The 12,816-nt window shown below is 41.9% G+C and overlaps 1 protein-coding gene across 1 annotated transcript in view; it reads right to left on the reverse strand.

Annotated features, from left to right (window-relative positions):
* LOC133373965 (uncharacterized) overlaps nt 1–10,531 on the reverse strand; it is a 48,347-nt gene extending 37,816 nt beyond the window's left edge. The window contains exons 1-5 of the mRNA XM_061604462.1: nt 10,502–10,531; nt 2,928–3,056; nt 1,596–1,780; nt 955–1,079; nt 304–474 (exon numbers count right to left, since the gene is read on the reverse strand). Coding sequence (XP_061460446.1) covers nt 304–474; nt 955–1,079; nt 1,596–1,780; nt 2,928–3,056; nt 10,502–10,531 — 640 coding nt within the window. The remainder of the gene's footprint in view (nt 1–303; nt 475–954; nt 1,080–1,595; nt 1,781–2,927; nt 3,057–10,501) is intronic.
* Between the last annotated feature and the right edge of the window lie 2,285 nt (nt 10,532–12,816).

A 12,816-nucleotide genomic window follows, 5' to 3' on the forward strand; every position in this document is an offset into this window, starting at 1 on the left:
TCTGAAAAAATCTATTTTTGTTGTTTTTGACTGTAAGCAGCTTTGGATGGACATTTGCCCAGATAATCAGCCTAAAATATTTTAAATATAAATAAATAAATACCAACATTTAGCCACCAAGAGTCCTTAAGGAAATAAGAAGAGCCCTGCCAAATCAGACCAAAGGTCCCCATAATGGTCTCTGGGAAGTCCATATGCAGGATAAGAGTGTAACCACACCCTACTCCAAGGGGCAGGCAACATTAGAAATCAGAATAAACCTGATTATTCTGGTTTGTCAGTTTTGCCTCTTTGGGTCCTTACCTGACAGGAAAGCATTTTCCTCCTCATCATGGACAATTGCTAAGCCCTCCCCAGATTCCTGGCAGAAAGCCTGGGCCTGTCTCCATGACCTCAGCTCCCGGTAGGATGGGAAATGGAAGACATAGCAGCGGGAGTGGAAGAACACTTTCCTCACAGAACCAGGGAGGGCATCTGGACAAGAGAGAGAGAGAGAGAGAGAGAGAGAGAGAGAGATGCTAGACATTAAGAAGGGGCAGCTGTGAAGTCTATGAGCATGTATATATACTACAGTACAGACAAAAACTGGCTTAAATGTTATGGAGGAGAGATCTATCAATGGCTATTCGTCTTGAAGGGTAGAGGGACCCTCCATGTTCAGAGGCAGTCTATCACAAAGTGTCAGATGCTGGGGACATAAAACTAGGGAGGGCTGTTGCCTTCATGCCCTGCTGGTGGGCTTCCTGAAGGCATCTGGCTGGCCATTGTGCTGCTGGACTAGAAAGGTCTCTGGCTTGCTCCATCAGGACACTTTTGATGTTCTCTTCTTGAGTTCATGCTTCTATGTTCCATTAATTCCATTCTTTACAACATTCCTCGTTATGCATCCTGTCCGCTGCTGGATTTTGAAACTGGCGGGAGGGGGAAAGCTGGAGTGGCCCCCTTTACTCTCACCTTTTACTGGCATCTCACAGACAAAGGAGTTTTGGGCGCTGCAGTCCCAGTCTCTCCACTGGCCAGTGTAGATGCCCACAAGCTGTACACAGCGCTCCTCTTTGGGGTGGCCCTGGAGCCAATTCCTAGTAAAACACACAAGGGTTCAGAATCCAAGAGGTGAGCTGGAGGTGGGAGGGGCCCTGAACAATAATAAAAAAAAGATGCTCATGGCATTATAGGCAGCATTACTGGCTACTCTCAGGTGCCGGTGGCAGCCTTCCCAGCCAGCAGGAGAGAAGCACAGGAGTGGTGGAAGATGGGCACAAATTTATTTATTTGTTACATTTATACCCCACCTTGCCATAAAAGAAAATACCCAGTTTTGCTACTTGAGGTAAGGTAGCCGCAGGAGGGGAGAGGGCTCTTGCACTCAGGTCCTGCATGCAGGCTTCCCATTGGGGCATCTGGCTGGCTACTGTGAGAACAGGATGCTGGACTAGATGGGCCACTGGCCTGATCCGGCATGCTTTTCCTATGTTCTTAAGGGCTTCAGACTGCCTCAAAGCCTGTCCAGCTGCACATGCAAAGAAAGCCAGGTTTTGATTCTTCACCCTTTCACCCTCTACCATCATTGGAGTCACACACTAAGGCTCTCTTACCTGTACCAGCTCTGCGATATTGGGGCACCATCCACCCAGGTAAGCTGAGCTCTTGCCTCTTGCCATGCCAACCCTATCCAATAGTGCAAGGCATGTCTCCTGGCACCATCTGTGAGGTCCGTCAGGAACATCTGTGCCAAGGCAGCCAAAGGCAAGGTTAAGAAGACAGGCGACATCACTGCCCCCTGCAGCCAATAGGCAGGATGCCAAGAATATTTCCAGAAGTCACTGCCAGAGACTTCAAGCAAGGCTGGGCTAAAGACAGGCTCTACCCTGCCAGGGATTCCATGTGCCCTGTCCCAGAGCCCTCACCAGGTGCAGAATTGGAAGAGGGTAGTGCAGTCTGAAATATTATTGGCAGCCAGTGTTAAGTGTTAGGAGCTTGGTCAACAGGCTAATGCCTTCTGCCTGCAAGGGTGCCTTACAGGCTGCAGAACTGGCCTGAATGATGTCATAGGAATATGGGAATCTGCCTTATCCTGAGTAAGGCCATTGGTCCATCTAGCTCAGTATTGTCTATACTGACTGGCAGCAGCTCTCTAGGGTTTCATTCAGGAGTCCTTCCCAGCCTTACCTGGAGATTGAACCTGGGACCTTTTGCATGTGCAAAAGACCCTATAAGGCCCATCCTTCTAGGCTGGTCTGGCAGTCTGAGAAACTTGTCTCATTGAGTGACTACTCATACTCTGCCTTGCCAATCCAGTATCTAACCTCCCGGTAGGGAGCGGGGGAAATTCGATTCAGTTCACATTTAAAGGTGAATCTACCCAACTGGCACTTTCTGAAACAACACGAAAACCAAAACGCAGCCATCCTTAGATATGCACACATCTCCAGATTTTGCAGTGCAGTTCTACAGCCAAGTAATGTCTACCTAAATGTATATATGAAGGGAAAGTGTGCGTAAAAATGCATAATTAGTGAAAATAACATAGAAAAATGCATTATATAAGTGAAAATCTAAATATTAGAGAAAATACCCCTTTGCAAAAATATGTATATTAAATTCACACTAAAATGCAGATGAATTTTCATTAGGATTAAAAACAACAACCACAAACTGATTTAAAACATAGAGAACTGAACTTTAGATTGGGAAAATGAGAACCCGAGAGACACTGAAATGGCCAGATCCACCCATCCCTGCCTCCAGGGTTCCCACTGTGGCTTCCTGCCTCTTCCTCCAGCCCTCTCCAGGTCTCCAGGGTCCAACTTCCAGGCTGGTCATCATGGCCACACCCCCTGTGCCCAGACACAACACGGACTCTGTGGGCGCAAGCTCAGCCTCCCTGCCTTCCTCCCTTCCCAGCAGAAGGATTCTCAGACTCTTACCTGCTTGTTGTAATCCTTGATGACAACCAGATCTGCCTTTTGGTCCTGACAGAAGACTCTGGCCTCACTCCAAGACAGAGCAGGACCAGCCGGGATGTAGAGACAGAGTTCATCCCTGTATGGGATCCACTTCGGAGGGCACAATCCCAACACTGCAAGAAGAGCATGGGTGCATTCTAATCCATGTCACTTTTGTTTCTTTTCAATCTTGCCTCTTGTTGTCAAGTCTCAAACTGTAACAGGTGGCCTGAGGGTTTACCAGTGGGGAAGGATTCCAGTTCTGTGCTCCCCTCAAGCATGGCCAAGGGAGGAAATGACAAGGAAGCCAGAGCATGCACCAGTAGGCCAGAGCATGGCAAATTATGAGCCCTGTAAATAGTACTGGGCTGGGCTGCTTGCTGGTCTAGGCACCAAGGAGTGCAGATGGTGGTCAAAGAAAGAGACGTCACTAGGAGAAGTGAAGTCCCCTGACGAAGGCTATTAACCAAAGCCGAAACGCGTTGGGCAGTTTTATGAAGAAAAAGTTTTTTTATGAAGAAAGAAATAAAAGAAAATACAACAACGTTCATTATTTTTGGTGCATGATATTTATGGTTTTACAGCAAAACCCTCTTTTTCCTCTACTAGGCACCAAGGAGGCCTTCCCTTAGTGGTTACAGACTACCTTTGCCTTGCCATACCATCAGTTTCAAAAAGGGTTGGCTGGGACACCTCGGACTAAACTTCCGGGGTTTTCTGTGCATACACACACTCATCTCTCAGAATTTGCAGTCACAAGGTTAGGGACCTTGTGACAAAATTATGAAGTAACTTGAAGCACTGATATATGGAAGAAGGCACACACACCTGCACACAGAATCAGCACCCCATCTATACATTAACACACTTGAACAGGTAAAGCCCCAGTTTAAATTTTACTGGGAGGACACACAACAGAGATTTCGGCCAAAAGGGGAACCAAGTTTCATAGCGTCTTGCAGACATGATCTTACATATATTCAAGATTTTTAAAAAACCACACCCACCAGTGTACTTTAAGAGCATTGAATATAGAATGAATAATTTTTATTGTACTAGCCTTGACAATATAAAAAATATGCTCCATTAAATATAACAGAATAAAAATACATGTTAAAAACAATTTTAAAATCCAGTATAACTTTAAAAACATTTAACACAATATAGCAAATCCACTAGATTTTTAAATGAAAAAAGGAGACTCTTAACCATAGTTGTCACATTTCGCTAACTTTTCTGCTCAGAGTTTCCTTGCAGCTAGAGCAAATAGTGCTGTTCTGTAGGTTATATATGGGGAAGCATCTTGTAAAAGAACACAAATAATCTTATGTTCAGAATAGGCTGATAGGCTAAACAATATATTTTCCAGGAATTTTTCCCTTGGGCCATCATATAAAGGACATTTCAGTATATAGCAGATTATGTTTTCCACCTTTTTAAATTACAGATATAGATCCATTGTGAAGTTGGAAGCTTTCTGTATCTGCCATCCACCATAGATGAGGGCATGATCTGTAAATGTAATTTTAGAAAAGCCCTTTGGAGAGGGAACACTGTCAGTTCTTCTAGGTATCCGGCTCTTTGGTGATCCTTTTTAAAGAGGCGGTACCATTGGACAAATTTGGATTTCTGCATCAGCCTCCTATCCTCTGTAGCTTGTTCTTCATATAAGCTAACCTTTAATTCTTTTTTTATCTAAAACAGCCCAAAAGGAGTCTGGCAACTTATACTCTTGCATTAAATTTTGGATAGAATCAATTGGATAGAATCAATATGCTTGTTTGTATGGAAGTCAGCCTTCCATTAACATGTACATCCGTTTATGGAATTTCAAATGTGCCACCTGTATCCTCACTTCAGTTGAGGGCCAACCCACCTCTGTGCGAAGAATAGAGGTTGGAGTCCCTAGAGGACAGCTTAATAATATTTGCAAATATGTGTTCTGCATTATATCCAATGATTTAGTATAAATTTTATTCTCCCCCCCCCATACCTCTGAACCATTCAACATTTGGGATATCACCTTGGCTTGAAATATTTTTAACACAGGGATTATCATTTTTCCTCCCTTTGTGAAGAACTTTAATATTGTTCCACTCACTTGTTTAGCCTTAATAACACTAGATTCTCTATGTGCTTTCCATGATATATTTTCTTCCAAGAAGATACCCAAGTATTTATACATATGAACTTGTTTGATTGCATGTTCATCTATTTGCCAATTATGTCATCTGCGTACATTAGGATTTGGACCTTCCTGCCAGAAATTACAGGTGAACAGGCGTCCTCCTGTTCCAATATATGGACAATATCATTTACAAAAATAATAAACAGAGTAGGAGCCAGTAAAGCCACCTTGCTTTACTCCTCTTTTTGTCTTAATTGGATTCATTGATTATCCTTCTACTCCTTACCTTACTCTTTTTTGTGTGTCAGTGTACAGTTGTCTAATAAGCATTAATAATCTTCTATCTATATTTGTACCTTTCAATTTATTCCACAATTTATTGTGTCGCTCCAGCATGAGTGGCTCTAGTAACTTTCTGTCTATAGTTTCTCCTATCTTGGAGGTCCATTTAATTCTTTTTAAATATAGTTATTTTCTATGTAAGTGCTCTTCCCCACCCCCACCCCTTTTAATCTCCTGGCTTCCCCCAGTATTTTCTCACCAGAATTTGTGAAGACCAATACCAGCACCACTTGAACTACCTTCTGCTGCAGCTCTGTTCTGCCAGCAACAGATCCCATCACCCTGAAATCAAGCAAATATCGCAATTAGTCTTCCCACGTCTCTGCGGTATGAAATCTCCATGTCCTGTCGCAAGAGATTCCCAGGCTCCACAGCACAGTTAAGGAATAGATGCGTACAGGTCCTCCTTGTGCTCTCAGTTCAATGCAACCAATATATTTGGTAATGTACCAACTTTGTAGTATCTGTACTCAGGAAAAGGACCAATTTTTGAGCTTCATAAATTAGTTACTTTCCCTCTCTCCCACCCACCCCACCCCGGGCAGTGTGGCTTGAGTCTCCTGACTTTGGGAGAGATGACAGTTCCCTGCCTAGGCTTCTCAGAAATCAACCTTATTATTTGAGATACACATAAATCAATTACATATTAATCTGTTCCGAAACCTAAGGCACAAAAAACAGACCTGTTTCTCACATACATGCTCCACAGTAGATTATTTTAGTACCAAGAGTTGACTTGTATGTGTGAAGGAGCTATCCGAGATATAACACTGCCTGCCGCATTCTTACATCTTCTCTTGTCACCTCCAGTGGACTCAATTCACACATTCACCGGTCAGCAGTCATAAAAGGATGTGCGCCACTGCAATCATATGCTTGTCTATTACGCAGAACCAAGTCCCACTGAGTTCAGTGGGGCTTTCTCCCAATGTTTGTGTTCATGTATGAATGAATGTTGCTAATGTAGTCCCAAAAGCAGAGAGAACCATGAAAATATACTCCCCACATGTGGTTGTGTAAATGGCTTTGCCCACTTTGGAGGGTTTATTTTCCACCTGTGGTAACTTTTTTTTAAGTGAGTGTGTATAGCATTTGATATATATTATGTGTGAACAACTGGCCCAAGATTACTTAAAATGGATTGACGCATAATCCATTTGGATTTTTCCTCCACCTGCCCCCACTTCCATTTTATTTATTCATTTATATCCCGGCCTTCCTCCTATCAGGAGTCCAGGGCAGCAAACAGAAATGCTAAAAACACTTTAAAACGTCATAAAAAGACCTTAAAATACATTAAAACAAAATGTTAAAAACATTTTTATAATTGTTTGGATCATGGACTGAACATAAGCAAATGATTGCTTGAGTCTTCTAGATTTAGGGTGGACATAAAAGGTGATATCCAACAAATAATTATTAGGAGTGGATATCACTCACAGTCTTTCTGAACCTGCTGCAGTGGAGCCTGCAAAAAAGTGCTCAAAGAACCAACACCATGTCCATGGTCAATCTAGGCTGAAGCCAAACATTTATTTTTTTTTAACCACAGATGGAAAATAAACTGTCCAAAGTGGGCAAAGCCATTGACACAATCGCTTGTGGAATATGGGTTGTTTTTGCAAACTATGATTATGATTGCATTTCCTTATCTATAATGCAAACATCAAGTCCACATTGCCAAGAGCGTAGATTCATTATTTTGACGCTGCTGTTTGCTTTCTGGACTGCATTAACAACATTCACACATGCGCAAAGAGCCAGAAAAAGACTCAAAACCTATTTCAGTGCAAGAGTGAATATACAGTTACTTTTTTCATCCATCAATCTTCATTCCAGCCTGACATCCCCAGTTCCTAAAACAAATAGCAAAAAGCAAAAAAACTTCAGAATGAAAAATAAGCTCCGAAGAATGTTTTGTGGGAGATGGGGAGGTGGCAAACTTTCTTACAGCTGCCAAGACAACTGTTCCACCACCTCAGTACTTCATACAGCCTTGGAGGCTTATTTTTCTTTGATGTGTTTCAAGTGCTACAGAGACCCGCCCTCCACAAAATGGGCAAACATGGACAGAAAATAAGGCAAACTGAACAATCCTATACATGTTGGCTCAGTAGTTAAACCCAGTGAGCAAAAAGATTTACTTTCATCTGCATAGGAAAGCAGCCTAAGAAGTATTTGCATGACTCAGCCTCAATTTCTCCCTAAAAATCCCTTACTATTCCACCATATTCATTGGCTGACATTTGCTTCCACATTTTCAATGTGTCCTTATGGGAGAAGGGGGCCCTTTAATTTAGGGTGCCATATTGCTGGTTAGCCTGGTTTTACCCAGATTCTATCCATGCCACCCGGCGCCCACTTAGTGCATTAGGTGGCCCGGAGTCTCAGCTTTAATTAATAAAAAAAAAAGCTACTCTCTAGCCCTTGTGGAACCAGAGATAGAAGGCAAAACGTGGATGCAGTTTTCTGCCCATTTCCCCCAGCCTTCCAATGCAAAGTATTTGGAGTTTTCACCATAGAGATTACCAGGGCTTTAGAACGATGGCAGTCTCCATCCATAAAGCCCATACGCCTACGTCATTTCCTTGCTTTTTCTTTTACAGCTTTGGTGGGCGCACATGCTGCCCTAAAGTAATTTTTTTTTTGTTACCGCAGTGACCCTTTGCTTGGTCAGGTTGGTATGTTGAGTCCACGGGTGTTTCTCGTGCATGAGCCGAGTCGTGCCGCAGGCCCTTGGGGGGGGGGAAGACTGGCGGCTCCTGAGTCCCAGGCAATGTTCAACCCAAAGAGCATATTTTAGTCATAGAGGAGGTCCTACTAATCTCTTGTCTAGTCTACAAAATCAAGTTAAAATCCTTTCACACTTTCTGTAAAAGATTTAAAACCTTTGATCTTGGGCAACTCTAATATCACACCAATGTTCTACATGGACTTGGATTCGTAGATTATAATAACATTCTCCTGTGTAGTACACTGCTACAAACTGCATTGATCACATAGCCATTCTGCCCCTGTGTTATCCTATAGGTTTTTTTAAATGGAGCTAAATAGATATTATTTAAAAGATATTAAATGTAGAGGGACAAAATATATCTTTTTAGGGAAACAATAAATGTGCTGATTACTGTAGTAGAATATATGATCAGATTGTCTCTTTAGATGTACTTTTAAATGTACTTTAGAAGTGCTTGTTAAGACTAGTAAACGTATCATTTACAGTGCAATCCAATACATGTCTACTCAAGTAAGCTCCATTGGGTTCAATGAGATTTACTCCCGGGTAAGTGTGTATTGGATTGCAGCCTTAATTATTTTTTATGTTTGTTAGATTTTTTATGTATATTTAAAAAAAGAGAGAGAGATGTGGAGTAATTCAAATAGATTTTGTTCATTTTCTTTCACTACATGATCAGAATTTCCCATAGCCCTGGAATATATTGTTATTGTTCCCAGTTAAGGCTATTCTGCCTGCCTCATTTAGCATAGATGTTCAGTGTAAAGTTTCACAAGTCAGTGAGAGATATTTCATATATGTTACAGTCTTCTGTACAGACCAACATCACAGTATTGCAATACAGAATTAGTAAGCTACAACAGATGTTAAAGAACTATAAGGAACAAAATCAGCAGGAAAATATTATTTACAAAGTTGGACCAATAGCACAATAGATTTAGATCTAGAACTTATCTTAGAGTATTTCTAAGATTATTATCTGAATTTTGACTTGTTTTTAACAGTGGAAGGGCAGAATATAAATCCTAATAAATAAATATTCCATAGTATTGGAAACTAAAGTCTAGGCATTTAAGGCTGAAAATGTAAGTTTTTTTAAAAAAAATATTCCTCATATCTTCCCCCAGTTTTTGGTGGTAATTATTACTAGGCACAAAAACAAAACAACTCTACAATGCAACCATGAATATACTTAATTCACATAACTGCATAATATGCAAATTAGCCTGCCCAGATTTGTGGAACTGGAATATGGCAACCCTACTCTAATCTGATTTTATGGTTGTGTATATGGCACTAGGGGAGGCGAAGTAGTTATACTAGGAGACTTAACTGGAAATTTAAAATATGCGATCTTGTGTATATGGTAACAACCACACTGATTTCCCAAAAAGTCTCCCGCACTTTAGAGCACTGCCTAGCAACCAATAACTCTTGGCAGGCTTTGTTTTTAAACTATCACCTGCTAGGCCTAACTAGGCCTAAATGAGGCCTGCCTTGAAGTTACTAGCATTTGTTGCTGCTGTTGTTTTTATTGTGCTTTTTTAAAAAGCCAGCCGTTGGAAAATAAATTGAAGTTTGGCACTACAAAAGCAAAAAACACAGCCAGACTGGTGAAAAAAGGCTGGCAGCACTACTTTCCTGAGGGAGAACCTGGCCAAGAGGGCAGAGCCTTACTTAGGCCTTCCACTCTGAGCAGAATGCCCACATTTTTGTGGGTGGATCTCCTATGCCTTTAACAGTTTCTTGGGCAGGAAAATGTTCAACAGATGTAGCTTTCCTGCATCACCTGGGGATAGCCGCCATTGTTGAATTTCTGCCTGTCAAGCCTGGGTAGCTAACTGGTCCAAATTGTTCTGGCCTAGCCAGAATCTTATATCCTTAGTCATCTGCCAAACCAGGAGAACTTAAAGCCAAAAATAAAAATATGCATTGAATGTTTCTGTTATTTCCCCGTATCCTGTAGGATGAATTAAAAACAACAACGCTGCTGCTGCTCTAAGGAAAGGGGCACTCTGCTGCACTCTGCCCCTGCTCAGAGGGCCCCCGACTGAGGTTTTTTTTTTTTAAAGGTGGAGCCAAAATCTGGGAGCCCAGCCAGAATGTACGGGCATGCATGCACACGTGCACACATACACATTTACTTAATGCAAAGAGTCTGCATTTTACAAACACAAGAGACAGGCCCAATGCCTTTAATAGGAGGCAGAAACCCACAGCGCAGGCAAGGCTTTTTCCAACATGGAGATACAGCAATGGGGAAATTCTACCTCTTTGGGGCTCTGAAATCGTAGTTTCAGGACTGAAAACTTTTATTGATACTTTTACTCGAAGAAGTCAGAGCCTCACCTGTTTGACAGACACCATATTTGGGGGCATTACCACGAATGAATGGCTCCTTTATACACTGACAATAAGACATTTGAAGAGGAAAAATGGACCCGCCAGAAAAATCAGTTAACAATGGCTGTATTGACTTCCTTGGATGGATTCAAACCTGCTTGCGTCAAGAGGAGTAGGAATGACAAAAGCTGCTTTAAGTGACCCTGGACAGCAGACTTAACTGTATTGACTTTCTGTCTGAAGATGGCACCGTTCCTAGCCCAACAGCAAAAGTGAGACCCATCTGTCTGGAATTAGCTAATAATCCAATTATCTTTAATGCATAGCTTGGACTATGGAGGCCTCGTTTTGAACCTTCTTTTAGTGCCAGAGCTCAGCAATGGACGAGGATGGAGTAATTCCAATAAATACGAAGGTGTCTGAAGAAGAGGTGCAGCAGACCACCAGCCTGCAAAATGCCCACATATCTTGCTCAATGTACCTGGGAGAGAGTTTCTGGACCAGAGAGGGTTTTCTCAAGCAGCCTCTGAGCTGCACTACCTCTCTGTTTAAATAAGTCCTGGCTGCTGGCCCAGACAAATCTGGCCAAAGGCAAAACTTGGGCTAACGAACCCAAGAAGAAGCTGTGAGCCAGCATGGATGTTTGTCAGCCAGTGAGTGGTGGCAACATCACCAACAAAACTCAGCAGCTTCTGCCAACTCAGGACTTCTCTTAGCCTCCTTCTCCTGCCAGCTCCAAACTTAGCATCACTCTTACTTTCTCTGGCCATGTCCAAAGATATTTCTTTTAGTCTTGGGGTCTGACGCAGATTCCAGTGACTACATGAAAATAGCCCAGGATATGGCAGTGAGACTGCTAACTGGGACTGGGTGATCAAAAATAACAGGCTGTGCTTCATCCGCTCCACCGGCTTCCAGCCTGCTTCTCGGGCCAGGTCAAAATGCTGATGTTGACTTTTAAGGCTGGCTCTTTGTGGCTTGGAGCCAAGGTACCTGATGGATTGCCTCTCAGTCCATATGTACCTACCAAGACTTTGAGATTTTCACAGGCCAGATGAGGTGCTTGGAGCAGGTAGCTAGGAGAGGAAGGGCCTTTTCAGTAGCAGCCCCCCCCCCACGTTATGGAATGCTTTCTCCACACAGGCCCATCCTGGTGCCCACGTAGCTATCTTTTAGGTGCTCTGTTGCAGATTTTAACAATGATTTATCCTTATTTATTATATATTCCTTGACTTTTAAGTTGCATGTTTTTAAAAATTATTACTTTTTAATTTTGTGGTCAATGGTTTTTTTTTTTTTACTTTATGTTGTTAACACGCTTGGAGAACCTTTTTTTATATAGAGGGGGCAAGAAATGAATTGAAATAAATACTGAGACCAGGCAAAATTCAAATTTACAAAATACATGCATGTGGCTTTAATTAAAAACAAGTCAAGACATCCTAACCTGAAATGGTGTGATTCAACATGTAAGTCAGCCTTTGCCAACCAGGTGCCCTCCAGATGTTTTGGACTATAACTCTCTGAAGGGCACAAGGTTGACATAAAAAAATTATGCATCCGCAAAATCAAAAGCATAGTGGAATGTTTTTGGTGTACAGTTGATTATGTATGTGTGAATTTCATCCAAAATATCCTGAGATGGGCTGAATTCATTTCTTTCACTTTCTCTTATTGACCTCTGCATTGAATTAAGAGAAATTGTATTATGGAACTAACAAACACACAATTAAATAAAACAGCTTTTCATTCCTTGGGTGTAGCATTCAGCTGCTGGAGTTTCCAAAGTAGGTTTTATAGTCCAGTATTGGCTCCATGTGAAAAAGACACCTCCTGTAGCTCATTAAAATTAATATTGTTATTCAAAATATGATTATGTGCATGTCATCAGCCTTCACTGAGAACTTTTTCCAACTTGATTTTCTCTTTTTCTAATTTCACACAGGCTCACATAGTGATCTATTTTTTCTGATTTGCACATTTCCTTCACCTGGCTCCTGACAATTTAGTAGCTCACAAAAGGATGTACATCTGCTTAGGCACAATTTTGGTGCAACAAGATCTCTTCAGACACTGAAAGAAACTGCATAACAGGAACCCACATGAAGTTAATTTCCCCACCCTCCACAGTCACCACTCTCTCCAAAGATCATGTTGATAGCTATCTTAGTATCAGAACTTGGAACTGGGCCTTCCTTGCATAATCCAGTGTAAAAAGCCGGCTCAACAGGGCAATGGGATCCATTACTAAATCTGGTTGCAGATTAGATTTATTCTGTGGATCACACAAGCAGTAGCTGGTCTAAAGTCACAAGGGAAGA

This window comes from Rhineura floridana, chromosome 20 (assembly GCF_030035675.1).
Source record: "Rhineura floridana isolate rRhiFlo1 chromosome 20, rRhiFlo1.hap2, whole genome shotgun sequence".
Lineage (NCBI taxonomy): Eukaryota > Metazoa > Chordata > Lepidosauria > Squamata > Rhineuridae > Rhineura > Rhineura floridana.